General features: G+C 35.0%; 1 protein-coding gene across 3 annotated transcripts in view; it reads left to right on the forward strand.

Annotated features, from left to right (window-relative positions):
• The window catches only part of Prestin (solute carrier family 26 member prestin), a 145,144-nt gene that overhangs the window by 42,605 nt on the left and 78,852 nt on the right, over positions 1-23,687 (forward strand). For 2 of the 3 annotated variants that reach the window (XM_089106284.1, XM_089106285.1), the window contains exon 2: positions 9,560-9,728. In XM_089106284.1, coding sequence (XP_088962410.1) covers positions 9,560-9,728 — 169 coding nt within the window. Of the gene's footprint in view, positions 1-5,390; positions 5,430-9,559; positions 9,729-23,687 lie in introns of those variants that run through there. The other variant, XM_089106286.1, reaches the window with a different exon arrangement.

Raw genomic sequence — 23,687 nt, forward strand, 5'->3', positions numbered from 1 at the left:
TTAAATCCCCCCCAAACAATTAATATGTTCCAAAAATCCTTTTAATTCCTCCTACCCACAATCCCATACTGAAATAATGTCATCCATATACCGCCCCAGAAAATATGTTTTAAAAAATATGAATCTAACGCAATTGTTTCAATATTCTCCACAAAAATATTAGCTAATAATGGAGATAAAGGGGCCCCCATACGTAAACCATTAACTTGTTCAAAAAAAGTCCCCTCTGAATTGAAAAAGATAAGAGAACTTATTGCACAACCTTACTACATAATTACAGAAACTTCCAAATCTGTTTTGCCACTAATCAAGTCCAAACTTCTTAATAGCTTTTTTTCTAGAAGCGTATCGGCTGCTTCTAAACCAATATTTGTGTACATTGATACAATGTCGAAGCTTGGAAGTAAAGAAATCAAAGATATTTCTAATTTTATCAGTTTTACAAACAAATGTGAAGAATTCTTATTACGCAAAATTCGTGGAGACAAGGGTGTTTTACATATTGACACTAACAGCTTGCTCAAAATACTTGTTGTTGACCTTGTACTTGACAAAATTGGTCGTAATGGTAGGTTAGGCTTATGGATTTTGGGAAGTCCATATAATTTAGTGCACAAGGAACTGTGCGGCAGGCAATTGTAATAAAGTTGCGGCGTAGTTTTTCCTTCATCCTTTAAACACTTTAATTCGTTCTTAAGCTTATTTGTAAAAGAGTCTGTTGGATTATACGATAGGTTCTTGTATGTTTTTTCATCATTTAGTAAATTTCTTAATTTTGATTCGTAGTTCCCAGTATTCATGACAACTAGAGTGTTACGCTTATCTGCTTTTGTAATGGTAATTGGACCATCTTTTTTAAGGTTTTTAATAGTCCTTATGTCTTTGATTGCCATGATAGAAAATTCCAGCTTTAATAAATATCTGGACATGTCTTTAACAATAGAAGCTGTAACTAATCTAACAAATTTTGTTAGGCTAGCAGTCCCTTGAGCATAAGTTACTATTTAAGAAATAATCTACCTAGTCTACCACGGGGACTTTATCCGGTTTAAAACAAAATTTCGGACCCATTTCAAGCACTGATTGTTCTTGTATCGTTAAAGTTCTTGATGAAAAATTAACCACACCTAGTCCAAGAATTGACGAAGGTATTACCGCATTATTTGTTGATAATTTCGAAAACTTTTTTAGCAATCTTTCTCTGGAAAGGCGAAAGTCATGATTGAAGTGATTTTTCCTGTTTGTTGAATAAAACAAATTCACTTACACTAACCTTTTTTTATAAGATTTTCCAGGGAAAGTTTATCTCTCACTATTAAAGCTCTTTTTCGACTTTTATCCTTAATTAATTAAAAAAAAATTCTTCCACAAAATAAGTTTTTCAAAGAAAAGTAAAGAACTCCATTAAACAAAAAATGTGCAAAAATAAAATCAAATAATCTACCAAGCGTGAAACTACCACAAATCAGCATCGATAAATAAATGAAACTCAAAACGAACAGAAATTACAATAAATAACCGAGTCAAACTCAAAACGAGCAGAATTTAACATAAGTTGGGTTCAAAACCTCTATGCCTTCCCAAGGCATAAGAACGATGTTGGTACAATTTATTATTTATTAATTTTTTCCTTTAGAGCAGGGCACTTAGTATCGAAGAAGTTGTCGTAGAAACTTCGAAAAACGATCATTCAATTGGAAATTGGAGTGGCTTGAGCCCTTTTTAATAGTCAAAAGTGATTGGAAGGTAACTAACAACCCTTCCACGCCCACCATTTCCTGAATCAAATCCAATCGAAATTTTGAGATAGCCATTTTGTTCAGAGCAGTTTATTTCCATATAGAAATTTTTTCTCGAGGACAGTCCTCCACAGCCCTTAGGGCAAGGGTATTAAGTTATTCCTTGGGGAAATATAAGGTTTTTTATAGAAGGCTTTGTCACAGAAACTTCAAAACAGGCTCATTCGATTGGAAATTCTAAGGGCTCGGGGCGTTTTTAATAGTCGAAAGTGATTAGAGGGCAGCTAACCCGCCTCTCACGCCTACCTTTTCCCCGACCACATCTAATAAAAACCTTGATATAGCCATTTTATTCACCATAGTATTATGTTCTGGAAATATGTTCTTTGAGGATGACAAACCCCCCCCCCCCCACAGCTCTCAGGGCAAGGGTTGTAAATTATGCCCAGGGAGCCTATAAGGTTGTATATAACGCGTTGTCGGAGAAACTTCAAAAAGGGCTCATTCGATTGGAAATTGAAATGGCTAGTTCCCTTTTTAATAGTCGAAACTTATTGGACAGCAACTAACACCCCTTCCTCGCCCACCATTGCCCCAAACACATCCAATAAAGATTTTGAGATAGCCATTTTGTTTCCACGCAGTTCAAAGTTCAGTAAATTTTACATTTGAGTAAGACACTCCCCCCACAGTCTCCAGGGCAAGGGTTATAAGTTATGCCCTGGGGACATATAAGGTTTTTTATTGAAATCTTTGTCGTAGAAACTTGAAAAACGGCTCATTCGATTGGAAATTCAAAGGGCTAGTGCCATTTTTAATAGCCGAAAGTGATTTGTGACACCCCCCCCACAGCCAAGAGGGCAGGGGTTGTAAGTTATGCTCTAGGGGCGTATAAGGTTATTATCGAAAGCTTAGAAACTTCAAAAGGGCTCATTCAATTGGAAACTTTAAGGGCTAGTGCCTTTTTTAATAGTTGAAAGTGATTGGAGAGCGACTAACGCCCATGTCACGCCCACCATTTTCATAAAAACATCCAATCAAAATATTGAGACATCTACTATGTCCAACGTAATAGAAAAATTTCGAAATTAGGTCTTTTAGGATGATAACCCCCCTCAGAGCCCTCAGTGCAAGATATGTAAGTTATGCCCTGGGGGCATATAAATATTATATAGAAAGTTGTTTTAGAAATTTCAAAAAGGGCTCATTTGATTGGAAATTCAAAGGGCTAGTGCGCTTTTTAGTTGTCGAAAGTGATTGGAGGGCAAATAGCCCCCCCCACGCCCACCTTTTCTCCAAACACATCCAATCAAAATTTTGAGATAGCCATTTTGTTCAGCGTATTTGATTTCCTGATAGAAAATATGTTTTTGAGGAGGACACTCCCCTACAACCCTCGGGGCAAGGGTTTTAAGTTATGCCCTGGGGGCATATAAGGTTCTTATAGAAGGTGTTGTCGTAAAAAACTTCGAAAAGGGCTCATTCGATAGGGAATTGAAGTAGCTAGTTCGCTTTTTAATATTCGAAAGTGATTGGAGGGCAACTAGCCCCCCCACGCCCATCATTCCCCCAAATACATCCACTCAAAATTTTGAGATAGCCATTTTGTTCAGCGTAGTTGATTTCCAGATAGAAAATATGTTTTTGAGGAGGACATTGCCCCACAACCCTCGGGGCAAGGGCTTTAAGTTATACCCTGGGGGCATGTAAGATTTTTATAGAAGGCGTTGTCATAGAAACTTAAAAAAAGGCTCATTCGATTGGAAATTCAAAGGGCTAGTGCCCTTTTTAATAGTCGAAAGTGATTGGAGGGCAACCAGCCCACCCCCACGCCCCTCATGCCCCAAAAAACATCCAATCAAAATTTTGAGATAGCCATTTTGTTCTGCGTAGTTGATTTCCAGATAAAAAATATGTTTTTGAGGAGGACACTTCCCCACAACCCTCGGGGCAAGTGTTATAAGTTATGCCCGGGGGGCATATAATGTTTTCATAGAAGGTGTTGTCGTAGAAACTTCAAAAAAGACTCATTCGATTGGAAATTTGGTTTGATCATTTCTTTAACTGACCGAATCTTTAGTATTTGCTCTCAGAAATTTTTTGAGGAGGAGTTATCTTCTCTAAGAAAAATACTAATAAGTAACATGTATCCAGAGTGGTTTCTAGAAAGAAGAAAGAAGAAAAAGTTTCTAGAGATTTCTAAGGAAGTCTTGGAGGCAACTCGGAAGAAGGATGTTTTTTGTTCCTTACCATATGTACCCATGGTATGTGAAAAACTTAAAAGAATTTTACGGAGTAATGGTCTAAAGGTATTTTTAAAGAGTAGGCCTAATAATAGTTTGGGTAGTTATCTAAATTCTGAGAAGGATCTAACTTAATTGGGGCAACGAAGTGGGGTCTATTAGATTCCATGTACTTGTGGAAGCTCATATGTGGGACGACTAAAGAGAATTTGGAAATGAGATTATTACAGCATTAAGATTCTATTTCATCAGACTATAAATCTGAAGATTTCACTTCGGCCCTTTCGGAACATATTTTTAATTTTCCAGGCCATTTTGCTTTGTTTGGTAATGTCTTTTTGATTTCTAGGGACCGGGGTTTAAAGCAAAATTTTCGCGAAACTTAAAATTAAGAAACTTTTATTGATGAATATAGCTTTAAATCGTGACACGGATGAATTTGGTTTGAATTCTATCTACGATAATTTATTAAAATCTGATTGATTAAAGTTCAATTCATCGAATGTAGTTAACCTCTGTCCAAGTTTTAGTTCATCCAGCGCTAATGAACCGGATCCAAGAAGGTCAAAGAGACTAGCTTCCGTTTTTGATTTGAAAAGAATTAAATTAATAAACAATATGTAATTTTATTTCATTTCGTATATAAATTATTGTTTTTAATTAGTTTAGTTTTACTTCTACGGTCACTACACATGTTACCGAAATATCCCGTGTTTTTGTAAAATTTATCACTGTCTATTAAAAGGATTTTATCCCCATTTGAACTTTTATTTATCGAAATTACAATAAATAGCCGAGTGAAACTCAAAAACGAGCAAGAATTAACACGAGTAGAGCTGATAACCCCATGTCTTCTGGAGACCAGAACAAAATTTGTGATTTACAGAAAAAAAAAGTAAGTTTGGAATGTTTTCACCTTTATTACTTTTATAAATAAGAAAATTCAAAACCTGAAAGAACAAATGTCAGTATATGTCAATTTAACTGACAATCCACGGTCATTTGTTTTTTTTTTTTCTGTATATTCTCGTACCTCATAAGAGTCGAACCTGTTGATACAGTATAGTAGTATAGTAGTAGTACAGTATAGAACCTGTTGATGCAGTATAGTAGTAATATAGTGTATTTGACACACACACACAAAACCACAGGGCCATAGCAACAAAAAAAAAGAAAGTAAAAAAGAAAGAAAAATATAAAAAGGAAAAGGAAAGTTTATAGTTTCACATTCTTACGAGAAATATCTACAAGCACGTTTTTCTTCATGTCAGCTGCTCGTGTTTCATTTTCTCTGAAAATAATGTACTTTGTACTCCCTACAGTAATTCGACTCTCTCTCTGGTACATTCTTATCATTCTTTGATGTCTTGGTCGTATTATAATAGCCGATGCGTCAGTTGACTCATAGATTCTCAACTATTAAGTTCTGAATTTGGAATTAAAGTTTGTTAGTTTTTTCTTCTTTTTTTTTGTTTAAGCTAGTTTTCATGATCACGCCCTGCAATTCTATCCTTGGCTCTTTACTTTTTTAGTTATAGTTGTAGCTTATTTCTTTTGATATCATATATTTCGCCCTGGGCATTGGGGCGTAATGCCCTCTATGCCTCCCTATTCTGGTATGTTTACATTGATAATTATTTTGGTACCTATCTGTTAGCCAGTACACCCTCGAGGATTTGGATTTATAAAATCCGGCAATAACCGGTTTATTGCTGTTTGTGTACGGAGACAATTAGCTTCGGCTCAGTGGAAAACTACATTGTAGCTATATTTTAATAAATATTTAGTTGGTATTTTGGTTAGATTAGGTTAGGTTACATTTTACATGCATCCTCACTATATCATAACCCCCTCCCCCTCTATTAGGCACTATTATACAGCCCAAATTATGTATATCCTAGCTATCACCCAAGCGTCTCAGTTGTTTCAACCTCGAAGCTGTAGATCCAAATTCTCGAGTGTGTACTGGCTAACAGATAAGTACCATTCGTTTGGTCAGATTGGTCAATCATGCAAAATGTGTAAAATCTAAAACATCAGAGGCAGGATAGTGCTGCCAAAATAAAGAAGCATTTATCTTAATTTTTTTCCCTGGCCACTTAGAGAGAAAGAGAGAGAGAGAGAGAGAGAGAGAGAGAGAGAGAGAGAGAGAGAGAGAGAGAGAGAGAGAGAGAGAGAGAGAGAGAGAGATATTGAGAGAGAGAGAGAGAGAGAGAGAGTGTGTGTATAGAAGGGGAGGGCGTGGTTGTGGAATCTTGTGAAGGAATTCGATTGAAATTGAAAGCTCTAGTGTTTTTTTTTAAGTTAACGGATTGGAGGGTAACCAATCCCCCTCTCGTGTAATTTTGTGCTACTCGGTTAACCTGAGATGTCCCTGCTCTTCAGAATAGGTGAAAGGTTCGATAAATATACCTCCAGGGATCGCATGACCCCATAGCCCTTATCGCAAGGGCCATAGATAATTCAAATTGTCAACTGTTTGTCCATAAGTTTTAAATGAAAAAGAGGGAGGGATTATTTGTTTAAACCTTGGTGTGTTATTGGCTAGAAAGATTCAGGAATCGTTCTCTGGGTCACAAGGATTACATATTTTATTGTGGAAGGGGGTCGGTGGTCTGGAACCGGTGCAACAATCTTTTTATCCCTGATTAGTTTAAGACTGACAACCGTTATGCATCGGGACAAGAAAAATCTAAGGTAAAATTTTTTTTAGCGTACTGTCCCCTCTAAAAATAAGGGCAAAAAAAGACCCAAGAAGGCCAAAAAAGGGCCAAAAACTTTCTCGATCTGCTTGAAACTTCTATTCGTAAATCCATAAGATATGGTGACCCCATGACAGAAGGAACAATAAAAAATATATATATATAATTAGTTCCTCCCAAAACGGGGCCCGACTAAATGGCCAGAAAAAAGCCCAGTTTTTTTCTGGCCCGTTCCTATGAAAATATTGGTCGTAGAAATTTTGGAAGTGGATCATTCGATTGAAAATTATATGTTCTAGTGCCATTTTCATGGGCCATCAGTGATGGGATGGCCACCCTCCCGTGCCGTTTTTTGCTCCCTACCCTCCTCGCAACCCTCATTGTATCAGATTAATATTTTGAGATAGCCATTTTGTTCAGAAAAGTCAAAGGTCTAATTTGTATGCCTACTGGGTCGACGTCACGCCATAGCACCAGCGATAACGGCCATAAATTATGTAAGCTACCCATTGTTCAGAGCTAGGTTTTAGTAGAAAAGACAGTCATGTTTTGTCTTGGCTGTTCGATGAGGACCCGTAGGGATTATTCGCCGGGCCAAGATTAACTGAGTTGCCAATGTGTGTACTCTTGAAACGACAAGCGTACGTGATCTAACCTAAAGACCTTATGTGTACCCGACTTTTCAAATTATCTGCAATATCATGGGAATGGCTTGGGGGGCCGAGTTTAAACTTCCTATGAGTGTTGGGGTGGGGGATCAAGTGGGCCTTAAATTTAAAATGTGGAAAGAGGGCAGAGAAATGGAACGACAATATAGGCCATGAAAAAATGTCAAGAAACGTCAAACGCTAGATAGCGTTGGTATTTTGTTTGCCAACAGTTTTATAAATTTGAATCTTTTAAAATTTCCTGCTTCATTTCTTTATTAGGGCCGTTCTTTTACTCGTCTATGTGCTAAGATCTTCCATCTTTTGACAAAGAACGCTTAAAAGTGAAATCTTAGCACTAAGATCTTACATCTTATAGCGTTCTTTTGCAAAAGTCTTTCATCCTTCTGCTCTGATTAGTAGTCTGAGAACGGAGATGATTACATCATCAGAGTTCTCTCATCATCATTCTATGTGGAAGAAAAATGGCGTCCTTCATACATTCTGCTAACATAAGGGAGCTGTGAGATCATAGAACAAAGATGAGTTAAAAGAACGGAATTTTTTACAGAAAGATGTGATATCTTAGATGCAAGATCCTAGTGCAAAAGAACAGGCCTTATGTGTATCCAGGTCGTCGAAATGTCATATTGCCATATCTTGGGAACGGCTAGGGGGATTGACTTGAAACGTTCAATTACTGTTATGGAAATTAAGAGGGAGGGTGGAATGAAGGGACTTCGTGTTTTGTATTAGGGGAGGGGAAGAGACTGGACAATTTTGGTCTCTGATTTGCCAAAACAATTGGCAATATAAGCTCCTATTAGACTTATAATTTGTGCGCGATTAAGTAGCAAGGTAAATCAAAAGACAGTACATGTTTTCAGGGTATCAAAACGGCGAATTTGCATTATCTTGGAACGTTTCGTGAGAGGGAGGTCAAATTAATGCATTTAAGTTGTTTTGGGGCCAAGTATTTATTGAATTTTGACAAAAGGGTGGTTAGAGGTAAGTCGAAAAAAAAACTGTATTTCTGGGCTATCAGAACGGCATATCTTACAACATCTTGGGAACGTATTATGGGGATTGAGCTTAAACTGTTGGAGTGTGGTCGGGAGAGGGGATAAAGACAAATGTTTTTCTTTAGAGGGAGGTGGGAGCCAGTTTGTGTCTCCAATTTGTCTCAAAGATTTTGTGCTATTAGCCTAATTAGAAGGCATGTACGTGCATAGTTATTGTCTTGTGAGAATGACAAGTATCAACCCCAACCAACCCGTGCTGTACTGTCCAACGGTACCAACAAAAATGTCAAGAGATGGGTTTTTACAAAAACAATTACAAGGGGTGTCAAAAAGACGAAAAAAAATTCAACGATTTGGTTGTTGTGTTTGCTGGAATGTGTTTGTTGGAAATGTGTTGGCTTTCGAGGGGAATAAGGGTATTATTTTTCAATTTTGTATTTATTGGTGAATCAAACTCTAAAACTCTAAAAATGTGTTTGCTGGTAAACACATTTTGTTAAGCGACACGGATAAAATCGAGACGAACCTCTTTTGTTTGGGTTGCTACTAAGGCTGTGGAGTTGGTTCACTTTACCACCGACTCCAGCTCTGACTCTGACTCCTCAAACTTTAAGCATAATTATTCTGACTCCTAACATTTTCTTCAAAGAAGTAAGAACACCGACTCAAACATTCCTGCTAAAATACTGCAGAAATTCATAAGAGGAGTATATATTAATTAGAAAAATGCAGAAAAGTAACATTGTAGGCTAATTATGGTTTTTTATTAGCCTACAATATTAAATTTGATTTTTATTGCCACTTTTTAATAGTATTTAAGAGTATTTGGATTGACTCCAGCCTTTGTGTATTTCCATAGTTCCGACTCTAAGTCATACTCCAAAGGGTCTTACATTGTTTGTGTTACTCCAACTCCATTCAAAAAAATTTACTAAAACTCCGACTCCACAGCCCTGGTTTTTACTTCAACCTGTTTCACCAATTGAAGCCGTCAGAAAGGCAATACGTATTTACGTATTTAATATATGCAATGCTTTACCCCCCCCACCCATCCACCCTAATGTGCAAATATATAGCCCAAGTTTGTTTATAAACTATTATATATTCATCCTTTTTTATTTTATTTCATTAGCATTAACCGAACTTGAGTTTTTAGAAGTATAATGCGAAAGTACCATTTTTTACATTATATTTCTTTTTCAATAGGATAGTCAAACAACCAACACTACTTATATGGATGAAGATAATGCATCTCAAGAATTGTTCTGCTCAGCCGAGGAAAATCCTGTCAAGCCAAAAATATATTTTGAACGTGAAGCCGTTGATCAATTTTATTTTGATAAAAGATATGACCGACAGCGACAAGAGGGGCCAGGTACTTCTTTTAATATCACTAAATTTTCATCTCATTTCATTTTTGTTTTTTACCAAAAATATTTATTAATCATTACTCTTCTATATTCGATTGTGAATGCGTTGAGGAAAAGCGAATTTACTGTTTTTTGGGTTTATTTATCCTTTTTTTTTAATCATGATCGTGGTCTGTAGCTGGAACAGGATATTTAATAGCATTAGTAGCAGGCGCATTTTGCCCTTTGGTCACCTGAACATCCCACTCTGATGCCCCTGAAGTTTGCTGTTGATACAGTAAGCTGTTCCATTAGTAATGTTGATACACCTATACCAGCAATCCTATGCACATAGTATGTTTTGATTTAGTTCAACTTTCCCCTTAATGTTTCCTCACATGTTTATTTCAATATCTTCAGCCTTAGTAGTACTCGCTAGAAAAGTAGTAGTTTCACTGATAGTAGTGGTATCAGTAGCAGTAGTTGTGGTAGCAGTAGAATCAGTGGTAGTTGTAGTAGTAGCAGCGTACAAATATTGCCTTTTTGGTGAATTAATCATCTCCCTTATCTTTTCCTGAAAGTTCCAAATTAATATACTTCCAAATTAAATATTCATTTCTGAGCTGCCCCCTTTGATAACCCATAGACACATAACATGTTTTGATGTAGTTCAACACTCCCATCAACATCCGCAGAAAGACTCACTTGAATACCCTTCGTATTTTGGGAAAGTAGAAGTCAAACATGCATACCTTTCTGAGTAACATATACTATATGTAAACAATGAACGAATTGCTTAACTTGCAGCCCTTGTCCTGAGGGCTGTGGGGGCAGGGGGTTAACATCCCCAGACGCATAATTACTGAACCTTTCTACAATGCTGAAAAATAGATGTCTTAAGATTTTGTTTGGAAGTTTGTTTTGGGAAATGATGGGCGTGGAGGGGGGGGGGGCCGGCTGGTGGCCCTTAAAACACTTTTGACTCTTAAAAGGGCACTATAAGTTCCAATTTCAAACCAAAAGAGCCTCATCTGAATTTTATACGACCACCCATTCTACAAAACCTTATATTCCACCAGGGCATAACTTACAACCTTTGCCCCAGGGCTCTGGGGGGGGGGGGTGTTGTGTCAACCCTGGAGGCATTGTTATATGTTCTTTGGATTATTTTGAACAAAATGGCTATATCACAGTTTCAAGCAGATGTGTTTGGTGAAAAGAGGGGTAGTAGGGAAAGGGGGGGGGCTAGTTGCCCTCCTTAGCTTTTGACTCAAACTGGAACTAGAACTTTCGACCAATTTTTGGCAAAATAAGCCTTCTCTAAAGTTTATATAACCATCTGTTCCATAAAAACCCTTAATGCCCTCTGGGCATAACTTACAACCATTGCCCCCAGGCTCTGGGGGTTTGTTTCAACCCCTTCAGCCTTTTTGTATGGTCTTTAGACTATTTTTGAACAAATAACCATCTCAAATTTCTATTGGATGCATTTCAGGAAAATACGACGTGTGGGGGGGGGGTAGCTGCCCTCTGATCACTTTGACTCTTGAAAAGGCACTAGAACTTCTGATTACCAATCAAGTGAGCCCCCTCTGAAGTTTATATGACCACCCTTTCTATAAAAACCTTATATGCCCCCAGGGCATAACTTACAACCTTTGCCCCAGGGCTCTGGGGGGGGTTGTCTCAACCCTGGAGGCATTGTTATATGTTCTTTGGATTATTTTGAACTAAATGGCTATATCACAGTTCCAAGCAGATGTGTTTGGTGAAAAGAGGGGTAGTAGGGAAAGGGGGGGGGCTAGTTGCCCTCCATAACTTTTGACTGTTAAACTGGAACTAGAACTTTCGACCAATTTTCGACGAAATAAGCCTTCTCTAAAGTTTATATAACCATCTATTCCATAAAAACCCTTAATGCCCTCTGGGCATAACTTACAACCATTGCCCCCAGGCTCTGGGGGTTTGTTTCAACTCCTTCAGGCTTTTTGTATGGTTTTTAGACTATTTCTGAACAAATAGCCATCTCAAATTTCTATTGGATGCATTTCAGGACAATACAACGTGTGGGGGGGGGGGTAACTGCCCTCTGATCACTTTGACTCTTGAAAAGGCACTAGAACTTCTGATTACCAATCAAGTGAGCCCCCTCTGAAGTTTATATGACCATCCTTTCTACAAAAACCTTATATGCCCCCAGGGCATAACTTACAACCCATGCCCTGAGGGTTTTGGGGGAGGTGTTAGCCTCAAAGACATACTTTCCGGATCTTTCAACTACGTTGAACAAAATTTCTATCTTAAAATTTTGATTGGATGCGTTTGGGGAAATCATGAAAGTGGGGGGGGGGACTGATTGCCCTCCGATCACTTTCGACTATTAAAAAGGGCACTAGCCTTCGAATTTCCAATCGAATGAGTCCCTCTCGAAGTTTCTTCGACAGCTCCTTCTATACGAAGTGCCCTGGTCTAAAAAAAATAAAAAAATAATAGATTGTGCCAACATCGTTCTTTACTTATGCACCGCTATTGCGCTGCCTATGAAATACGGAACTTTGTACACTTTCCAGAAAGTTGATCACGCATGTATGTTTATCTACAAGAGTATGGTTTGACAAAAACTGTTCTAGTATCTCTTGAAGCTACTACTGATAAATATTTGGACCGATATACGAGAAAGAAAGAAAAACAAAAATAAAGAAAGGAATAAAAATCTTTATCGGCAAGGACACCAACCATGATTGGGACAAAAAAAAATTTCAGTACCTCCTGTGGTTAATACTGTCCAATCTCTGGGATAGTATACAAGAAAGAAAAACGAAAGAAAATATCTTTATCCGCACGGAGATCAGCCATTGTTGGGAAGAAAAGGATTTCAGTACCTCGTGAAGTCACAACTGGCAAAAATTTGGGCTGATATACAAGATAGAAAGAAAGAAGAGGGAAAGTAATGAAAGGAACAAAGAAAGAAAATAACTATATCCACCAGGACACTAGCTTTGATTGAGACAAAAATGTTTCAGTGTTTCTTGAAACCACCATTGACAAGTATTTGGGCCAGCATACGAGAGAGAAAGAAAGAAGAAAGCAACAAAAAATGAATACAAAGACAAGAAAAAAACAAAATACGAAAAAAGAACCGTATCTCAAAGATGATCAAGCATTTTTGTCGATCTCAATAATCAACAAATAATTGTTTCTAATTAGTATGAAATTTAACTTTTGCAACTTGGCCCATGTCCATTTTTATCTCAAAACAAACAAAAACATCAATTTACAATGTTTTCTGGTCGGGAAAACGCTTTTAATATTTGGTCTAAGGAAACAGGAGTACAAACATCTTTATCATCTATTCTAACAGAGAAACAGACTACATAATTGATATGGTGTAATTTTCTTAGCTAATTAAATAATTAGAATTTTTGTTTAATTTGATTTTGAAATGCATATAGTCACGCGAAGGTCACTTTACCTAGAAAAATAGAACAAACAAGGCATTACTAGCTTAATAGTAGAATTACGGTATTTTGCAAGAATTCTGGAAAATAAATTAAATCTTTGGTGGCCTTCCAAATAATCATCGTATTTCTTCGTCGACAGAAAAGCTGGAATAGGAGTATAAACAAAGCATATATAACTATTTGTGTTATTCTTTGTTTCATCTTAATATCTTTTAAGTGCATATATGGTTGCCTCTATGAAGTCTTATTATCAAAATAATGTTTGTGCATGTAACATAACGTTTTGTCCGAATGGTCACCCATTTTCGCCATTGGTGTACGTCTCGGAGCGCCACGTGTGGAACAGTTGCCCTGGCACGGTCCCTAAAATACTTGGTACAGTTACCCCACGATTGTACCACTCTCGCCACGCTTGATACGTGCCTTCTGGTGTACATAATCTCTGAAAGTCGACGATCCCTCGATTTTGTCAAAATTCTAAACTTAAAATTTATGTCTTGAACCAATATTTATTGAACCAATATGTATTGAACCAATATTTATGTATTGAACCAATTTTTATTGAAATTTATGTATTGAACCAATTTATGTATTGAACCAAATTTATGTATTGAAATCCAAAATTTATGTATTGAACCAATATTTATTGAACCAATATGTATTGAACCAATATTCTGCCATCAGAAGTAAAGTTGATTAGTCGGACTTTGCACTTTATGGAATTTTAAAATAAAAAAGTCAAAGTTATTGACTGACTTGGAACTTCCCATGCTTATAAAGATTTTCCCGAAGCACAAACAAAATAACACATGAACATAATTGAACAATTTAAAATTATTTTCAATTGTCCTTATAAGGTTAAGGCCAAATATTTAAGATTTCCTCACTTTTTGGCAGCTTTTAATGCCCTAAATTTAACTGTTTCATGTTAAAATGTTTTCATTCCATTTTATATGTATTCCGTACTGTATTTATTCCATTTATTCCCGTTTTTCAGTCTCTTTCGAAGAGTTCAAAATCAAATTTTAAGTTTCAGTACCCATCAAACCCTCGCTCTTTTTCTAAATTGCTTCGAGTTTTTAAGGAATATTATGGGACAGTAGAATGCAATAATTCAAAACTTAATAAAAATACAGAACAAATAGATGAAAAAAATGTCATCCAGTAAAAAATAAGTTTTGCAAATACTTTGGCCAAGACCTCCGCTTAGCCTTTTCCTTAATGCAAAAAGAATAAAAATATAAAAAGAATAAGATAAGAATAATATAAGAATAATATAAGATAATATAATAAAGAATAAAATAAGAAAGAATAAGATACGCAAAACGAACACATTTTGAAAGTATAAAAAAGAATAGTATAAGAAAGAATAAGATACACAAAACAACACGAATGCGTGTTGTTTTCACGTATGTACAAAATCAAATTTGAAGTTTCAGTACCCATCAAACCCTCGCTATTTTCTAAAATGCTTCGAGTTTTTAAGGAATATTATGGGACAGTAGAATGCAATAATTCAAAACGTAATAAAAATACAGAACAAATAGATGAAAAAAATGTCATCCAGTAAAAAATAAGTTTTGCAAATACTTTGGCCAAGACCTCCGCCTAGCCTTCCTTAATGCCAAAAGAATAAAAATATAAAAAGAATAAGATACGAATAATATAAGATAATATAATAAAGAATAACACAAAAAAGAATAAGATAAGCAAAACAAAACGAACACATTACGACAATATAAAAAAGAATAAGATAAGAATAATATAAGGTAATATAATAAAGAATAAAATAAGAAAGAATAAGGTACGCAAAATAAAACGAACACATTACGACAATATAAAAAGGATAATATAAGATAATATAATAAAGAATAATATAATAAAGAATAAGATTCGCAAAACGAACACATTACGAAAATATAAAAAAACAGTATAAGAAAGAATAAGATACACAAAACAACACGAACACATTACGAAAATATAAAAAAGAATAAGGTAATAATGATATAAGATAATATAAGAATGAATAAGATACGCAAAACAAAACGAACACATTACTTCTTGTTCAGTTGGGGTAGTCAGAGCTTATTTACAATCCTACAGATTTTAAACTTTCCGGGGAGAAGCCCGGACCCGAAGGTCCTAATCTGGCGTATGTATTTGTGTCTTGATTTGTTTTCGACTTTTAAGCTTAATGTTAAGCGTTAAATGTTAACGTTAAACGTTAAATGTTAAACGTTTTAAATGTTAAAATGTTAAACGTTAGTGTTCATTAAAGCTTAGCCCCCTTTTTAAGCTGGTTTAAATTTTTGTCGTAAGCTGGTTTATTGATAATTACTACTTTGATAACCTACGTTTATGGAGAGACATGTGCGACAATAAAGTTTAGTTCCATCCATAATATGGAACTAAAAATTATATCTAAATGTATTCGCAAATTTTATGGAATGATTTCTGCTACCAAAAGAGAGATTCTTTAATTTAAAGCTTAAATCCGCAGTAGTATTTTACTTAATCAAAAGTATCCTAAATAACATTTAAAATGAAACATAGTAGCTAATTCTCAAACATCATCCAATTACTGAATTCCCATGACATTCCAATAACTTAGAAATCTAAGGAAAATTTAAATCTGATATTTAATTTCGAAATGATGACACGAAAATGCAAACAAAATCTTTATCATATCTCTCTCACGGAGCATAAGCCTACACTTGAACTGTGAAGTTAAGCTAATCCTCTACCAAATAATTAATCCTGGTTGATAGATGTTAAGTACAAAATGTTTATATATTTATCAAATATAATATGTTTTTTAAACCAATATTATAATTCTAATTCACAAAATTGGAATAATATATTAAGTATCGAAACTCAATCAATTACTCAGAGTATGGAAAACCCCAAGAAAATTTAAATATGATATTTACTTTCAAAATGATGAAACAAAAATACAAACAGAATCTTAATTATATCTTCTCTCTGGGAGAATTAGCCTACATTTGAACTGTAATGTTAAGCTAATCCTCTACCTAATCATTAATCCTGGTTGAAAAGATATAAAGTAAGAATATTTATATATTTATAAAATATAATGTATTTGTTTAAAACTAAGTTTATAATTTTGATAATATTTAAAATGAAATATGTTAACTATTCATAAAAATTGGAATTATATATGCAAGCAACGAATTCCAATGAATTACTCAGAATATGGAAAACCCCAAGAAATTTTCAATCTGATATTTACTTTCAAAATGATGACACAAGAATGCAAATAAAATCTTAATTATATCTTCTCTCAGGGAGGATTAGCCTACACTTGAACTGTGAAGTTGAGCTAATCCTCTACCTTATTATTAATCCTGGCCTAGGCCGTATCTAGGGGGATGGGTTAGGGCGTCTAACCCCCCAAAGTGATTGTCCGACTCGTAAAAATGTAAGAAAAATGACTATAACCACATTTTTATGCGTTTTTAAAGTTTCTGTTTTGAAAAAAAAAAAATCCCTTGGCAACAAATATTAAGTATAAAAAATATTTATATATTTATAAAATATAATGTATTTGTTTAAAACCCAATTTATAACTTTAATAATATTCAAGATGAAATGTGTTAACTATTCATAAAAATTGGAATAATATATTCAAGCAACAAATTCCCAAGACTTCTTCAGAATATGGAAAATCCCAGGAAATTTAAAATCTGAAATTTAATTTCAAAATAATGACACAGAAATGCAAACAAGAACTTTGTCATATCTTCCCTCAGGGAGGATTAGCCTACACTTGAATTGTGAAGGCCAAGGCCGTATCCTGGAGTAGTTATCAGGTTTAAAGCCCCGAACTATTTGTCTGACCCGTAAAAACAGAACAAAAATTAATATAAACTAAGTTTTGATGCGTTTTATTTAAGTTTTTAGTACATCCCTCGAAAAAATCCTTTTGTAACCCCCTCCCCCGAAAGAAAATACTGGATACGACCCTGAACCTGGCTGGGGAAATATCAAGTACAAAATATTTATATACTTATAAAAGCAAAATATATTTAAAAAAAATTAAATTTTCTTGGAGTTTCCCATATTCTTAGCAAGTCATTCAGTTTCGATAATTAATATATTATTCCAATTTTCGTAAAATAATCAAGATATTTTATTATATTTATGAAGGCCAAATTAATATGAAGTAATTTCTGATGCGTTTTATTTAAGTTTTTTGTACCCCCCTCGAAAAATTCTTTTGTAACCCCCCCCCCCCACCCGGAAAAATCCTTTTGTAAACCCCCACCCTCCTCCTCCGAAAGAAAATACTGGATACGACCCTGAACTTGGCCTGGTTTAATAAATATTAAGTGCAAAATATTTATATATTTATAAAATATAATATATTTTTTTAAACATACATTATAATTTTAATGATATATATAATAAAATATCTTGATTAATTTACAAAAATTGGAATAATATATTAAGTATCGAAACTCAATGAATTACTAAGAATATAAGAAACCCCAAGAAAATTTGAATCTGATATTTACTTTCAAAATGATGACACAAGAATGCAAACAAAATCTTTATCATATCTTCTCTCAGAGAGAATTAGCCTACACTTGAACTGTAAAGTTAAGCTAATCCTCTTCCTAATCATTAATCCTGTTTGAACAAATATTAAACTCAAAATATTTATATATTTATAAGATATAATGTGTTTGTTTAAAATCAAGTTTAAAATTTTAATAATATTTAAAATTAAATATGTTAACTATACATAAAAATTGGAATAATATTTCAAGCAAGAAATTCCCATGACTTCCTCAGGATATTGAAAACCCCAGGCAAATTAAAATCTGATATTTAGTTTCGAAATGATGACATAAAAATTCAAACAAAATCTATCATATCTCAGGGAGGATTAGGTTAAATTTGAATCCTGAAGTTAAGCTAATCCCCAACCTAATCTTCAAGCCTAGGTGAGCAAATATCAAGTGCAAAGTAATCGAAATATTTACAAAGTATTACATAGCTATACAGTTATTTTACAATTTTTATAATATCATTTATATTTAAAATGAAATATGTGTACTAATTCACAAAAACTTGGGAGAATATATTGAAGCATCAAATTCCCATGACCTTCCACAAATCTGGAGAATTCCAGGCATATTTAGATCTGACATTTAGTTCCAAAATGATGACATAGAAATGCAAACAAACTCTTTGTCATATCTCCTCTAGAGGGGGGTGGGTGGATTAGCCTGCACTTGAACTGTGAAATTCACCTAATCATTAGTCCTGGTTGAACAAATATTAGGTACTTGTATATTTATAAAGTATTATATAATTTTTTTTTAAGATTTTATAATCTAAAAAGTCTCCTAGACTTATATTATGCTGATGATTTAGGCATCCTATATAACAGTGTGAGCAAAATGAATGAACTTTTAAGAGGTTTTGAGAGTAAAAGGTTCTAGAATAGGCTTGAAAATTAATGTTAAGAAGACTAAGTCACTAAGGTTAGGAATAAGTGAGAATGAAAAGGTGATATTGGGTAATGAAAAGATTGATATAGTGGGCAGCTTCACTTACCTTGGTAGTTTTATTAGTAAAGATGGTGGGAGCAGTGAAGATGCTAAAAGTAGAATGGCCAAGGCTCAGGGTTTTTTTCACAATTAAAAAAAGTTTGGAAGAATAAGAAGATACGTCTGTAAACCAAGATTAGAATATTAGAAGCTACAATGAAGACAGTAGTCAAATATGACTCTGAAGCATGGGCACTTCGAAAATCGGATGAAAATTTGCTGGATGTATTCCAGAGAAATTGCTTAAGGATTTTTCTGGGTACCCGTATGACTTACCGTATTTCAAACAACGGGATATACGAAAAATGTGGTTCAATAACGCTCTATAGGGCTATAATGAAAGAAAGGTTAAAGATTGCTAGGGCACGTTGTGCGGATGAAGGATGACAGATTGCCGAAGATTGTCCTTTTCAGCCAACTGTCTTGGGCTAAGTACAAAGCAGGGCATCCTCATCTGGGATGCGAGGAAGTTATAAAGAAATGTTTAAAGGAAATGGGAACTTCGTGGGAGGGTGTAAAAAGGGAGGCTTTGAATAGATTGGGATGGAGGAGGAGCGTGCGTAGCTGTGTAAAATGCGTAGCATGGTATTTAATGTCAAAATAAGTTATGACACAAAACATTGTTGTTTTGTGCCACAAAATGGCAGAAAAAGTCACTTTATTGTCGAGTAATTTTGTTCGTTACTTAAAACACCACTAGAACTTTCTATTTCCTATCGAACAAGCCCTATAGCAATTAATTTTGGATGACTAATTTAAGCAATGAAAAAAGAAATCAAATAACAAAATAAACACGCTAACAAAATGGTCACATAACAAAATGGTCACAAAATGTGACCATTCCTCTGAAAAAATGCCAAATTTGGCATTTTGTTGATGTAGCTTGGACCCCCTGCAATAAAGTTCTGTTATACTGAATTTCATGGAGCTATCTTCATTAAGACCATTTCTCTTCTTGGGAGTGTTTTACCTCTTTTTCCAAGGCTTTGCAAACCTTAAAAATTAATAAATTTCACATATTTTTTAATGTTTATTTTGCAATCAAGTTTTCGCATTTTAGAGTTTTGGTCCTTACTAGCACAAGTCACTCGTTTTTGCACTTTTTCACCACGTAGTGTTTTATATTTGCTTGAGTAGTTACATGTTTTTGGCAATTATCCAACAGTAGTGGCATTTCGTTCAATAGGGTGCCTCGAATCTAATTGCTAAAGATTTTTTTTTGGGGGGGGGGGGCGTAAGGCTGCATAAAAACGTTTTAGCCACGTTTTTTTATAACGTGTTTTCTTACAACACGTTAAAACACGATCTCTACTCATTCTGCGACCTTAATTGATAACGTTTTCGTGGGACCTAGCTATTTTAGTCAAAGCTATTCATATGTGATAGTATATCCAGGCTCAGATCATCTTCCGGTAATTGCTCATGTGACGTGTCTTAGAAAACGACGTATCCCAGCTAAAAAAATACTGACACGTGAGCTGAAAAAGCAAAATCTGAATAGCTTTGCCGAGGATGTGAGCTGTATCATGTGGGACTCAGTTCTGAGGATTTCTGATGAATCTTCTCTAGCGCACAATCAGTTCTTGTATATTTTCCAACGGATTTATGAGAAAACATGCCCCTTGCGCTTGACAAAACAAAAGAGGGACGATCCCTGCAAGCGGTGGATTACGGAGGCAATAATAGACCTGATAAAAAAAAAGGAACTTGCTATATGAGCAATATCATAATAGTCAGGATGACGCAAATTTTGCAGAGTTCAAGCGAATGAGAAATAAGCTGAACAGTATGAGAAGGCAAGCAAAGAAGAAGTATTTTGAAGAAAAGTTTTCTGATAGTAAGGGAGATACCAAAGCCACATGGCAAGTTATTAATGAGTTTATGGGAAATCAGAAAAGTAGTCAGTCGCCTTGCATTGATATAAATGGAAGCTTTGTGGGTGATAAAAATATAGTCGCGAATCATTTTGGCCAGTTTTATTCTCAGGTTGGCTCGTCTGTTCAAGAGAGTGTAAGGTGGGACAGGGAAAATTTTATTAGCGAGGAATTCGTGGACTCTCGTGGAGACACTGTTGAGTTCCAGTTTGAAAAGTGCACAAGTGATGAAGTGATTGAAAGAGTGAAAAATATAAAACCTAATTCTGCTGGAATAGATGGCGTGAATCTGAGAACTTTTAAAGCTGTTTTAATGTATATACTACCATGTATTCTCCATATTATTATTTTATCTATGGAAATGGGGACCTTTCCAAATGCGTTGAAGCAAGCTAAAGTTATCCCGCTTTACAGAGGGGATGCCAGGTCAGACACTGGTAACTGGAGACCAATATCGATGCTGCCTTTATTGTCAAAAATTTTGGAAACACTGATTCATCGCCGTCTATATGACCATCTCTCGAAACATAGCCTACTCAGTGACACCCCCAATTCGGGTTCCGAAAAAGTCATTCCAATAGTCATGCTGCCATTCATCTTGTTGATTTTGTAAATAATTGTTTAGTAAAAGGTGAAATCCCCCTAACAGTATTTTTTGATTTTAAGGAAGCATTTGACACGGTAGATTTTAAAATTTTATTGCAAAGATTAGAATGCTTAGGTGTTAAAGGAGTGAGTTTGAAGTGGTTTGAAAGTTAGTTGTATGGTAGGTCTATTAAAGTGATGATTGATGATGCTATTTCTTCCCCTTATCAAGTGTCGTGTGATGTGCCACAGGGATCGGTCCTTGGTCCACTTCTATATCTGGTTTATGTGGATAGCATGAGGTTTTGTATTCCAGATTGTTGCTTAACGTCATTCGCTGATGACACTGCAGTTACGTTTTCTGTCGTTGTTTGGATAGTCTTGTGTTGAAAGTGAATTGTGTTCTGAGAAATTTCCATGTTTTTACTAGTTTGAGATTGTTATCAGTTAATGTTACTAAGACTAATTTTATTGTACATTCTAGATTAGGCAAGCCCAGTGATATTGATGGTGGAAGTCTGTTTAATAATAAGCCTGTAGTTCAAGTTCAAGAAATCCGGGCCTTAGGTTTTTACAGTGATCGTCATTTTTCGTGGAAACACCATAGTGATGTTGTTGACACACAGGTTGCACGTGGCCTTGGAGCGATTCGTCGTTTTAAAAATTTCTTACCTCAGAGAGTTTTATTGCTTTTATACCATGCTTTGATCCACCCATATACTTCGTATGGCTGTATGTTATGGGCAAGTAATTTTTATGTGAATTTTAAATGTGTTCAGACTCTTCAAAATAGAGCGATGCGTCTTATTGGTGGGTATGTTGAAGGTGTAAATAACACTTCAGCTTGCTTCAACAAGTTGCAAGTGTTGAATGTAGGACAGCTACGAGACTACCAAATAGGAATTTTTGCTTATCACTGCTGGAATGATGTTAGTCCAGAGGTTTTTCCTGATTATTTTAATGACAATAGGTCTTTGCACCATTATGAAAATCGTCATGCTAGTGATTTCATTGTTCCGAATAGAAGTGGAACCATGGTCAGCTTCCATACTAGATTTTCAGGACTTAATGTGTGGAACTCTATTCCGGATAGCATTCGGGCGGCTGAGCACCTGGGGTTATATAAAAATAAATTGAAAAATATTTGTTAGGTCAAGGTTCATAGTTTTTTTTTTTTTTTTATTTATTTTTTTTTTTTTATATATTATTTATCTTTATTATTATTATTATTAAATGAATGGATGAGAGATTGATTGATTTTTTTTTGTTGTTTTGTAGTGTTTGTATGTAATTTGTGTGGGTTGTTTTTTAGTGTATGTACCCGCCCAGTCGCAAGTGCTGTTTGGTATCTTTCTTGGGGCGGGTATTGGCATATTTGTTAAATGTATTTTTATGTTAAATAAAATGAATTGAATTGAATTGAATTTCCAATCAAATGAGCCAACTCTGAATTTTAACGAGCATCCTTTCCATAACAGCTATGCCCCCGGGCCCGCCGGGCATAATTTACAGCGCCTACCCCGGGCCCTGAAGGATTGTTTCGACCCCGGAGTTTTCGTTATATCATCTTTGAACCGTTTTGAAAAATTGGCTCTCAAATTTCTTATTGGATGAGTTTGAGGAAAAAAGGGCGTAGAGAGGGGGGGGGCAAGTTGCCCTCCGATATCTTTTGAAAAATGTAAATGTTTTTACTTTTATAACTTTCATAAATCAAATAATATTAACATTTTGATTACTACATATCAGTATATTTATATTAAACTGACAATGTACATTCATTTGTATTTGTTCAGTAAAGTGCAAATTTTGTTCAGGCCTTGGGAAGGCATAGGGGTTTTGAGCCCAACTTATGTTAATTTCTGCTCGTTTTGAGTTTGACTCGGTTATCTATTGTAATTTCTTTTCGTTTTGGGTTTCATTTCTTTATTGATGCTGATTTGTGGTAGTTTCACGCTTGGTAGGTTATTTGATTTTATTTTTGCTCATTTTTTGTTTGATGGAGTTCTTTAGTTTTCTTTGAAAAACTTATTTTGTGGAAAAAGTTTTTTTTAATTAATTTCGGTTCGCTCTATATTGACATAGTCTTCTCAAGTAAAAAGAAAATAATACTTTAAATCTTTTCTTTTTTTCAGACTTTATAGTTTGTCCTGCTATTTGTATGCTGGATAAAAATTTTCAGCAATTTTAACAACATACACCCTTTTAAAAATCTGGACACAAATTGTAGTGTTTAATTTAGTTTCATACCGCCTCTAGTTGACCTGAAATGGAAAACTTGATCCCATTCGCAAAAAAATCTGTTTACTTTCTTTGATAGCTTGAATACACTTACGCTATTTTGATTTGGTTAAATTTAAGAGCAGAAGTACCCCCGAAAGTTTGAACATAATACCCTCAGTCGTTCCTGGAAGAATTAACACAGTGCATTTTGATTTAATCTTAAGGCAACATGTAGTTTTTAAACATAATGGCTAAATGGGTGGGTGGGC

Source organism: Artemia sp. Qi Xiang Cuo, chromosome 20 (genome assembly GCF_049724085.1).
Source record: "Artemia sp. Qi Xiang Cuo chromosome 20, ASM4972408v1, whole genome shotgun sequence".
Classification (NCBI taxonomy): Eukaryota; Metazoa; Arthropoda; class Branchiopoda; order Anostraca; family Artemiidae; genus Artemia; species Artemia sp. Qi Xiang Cuo.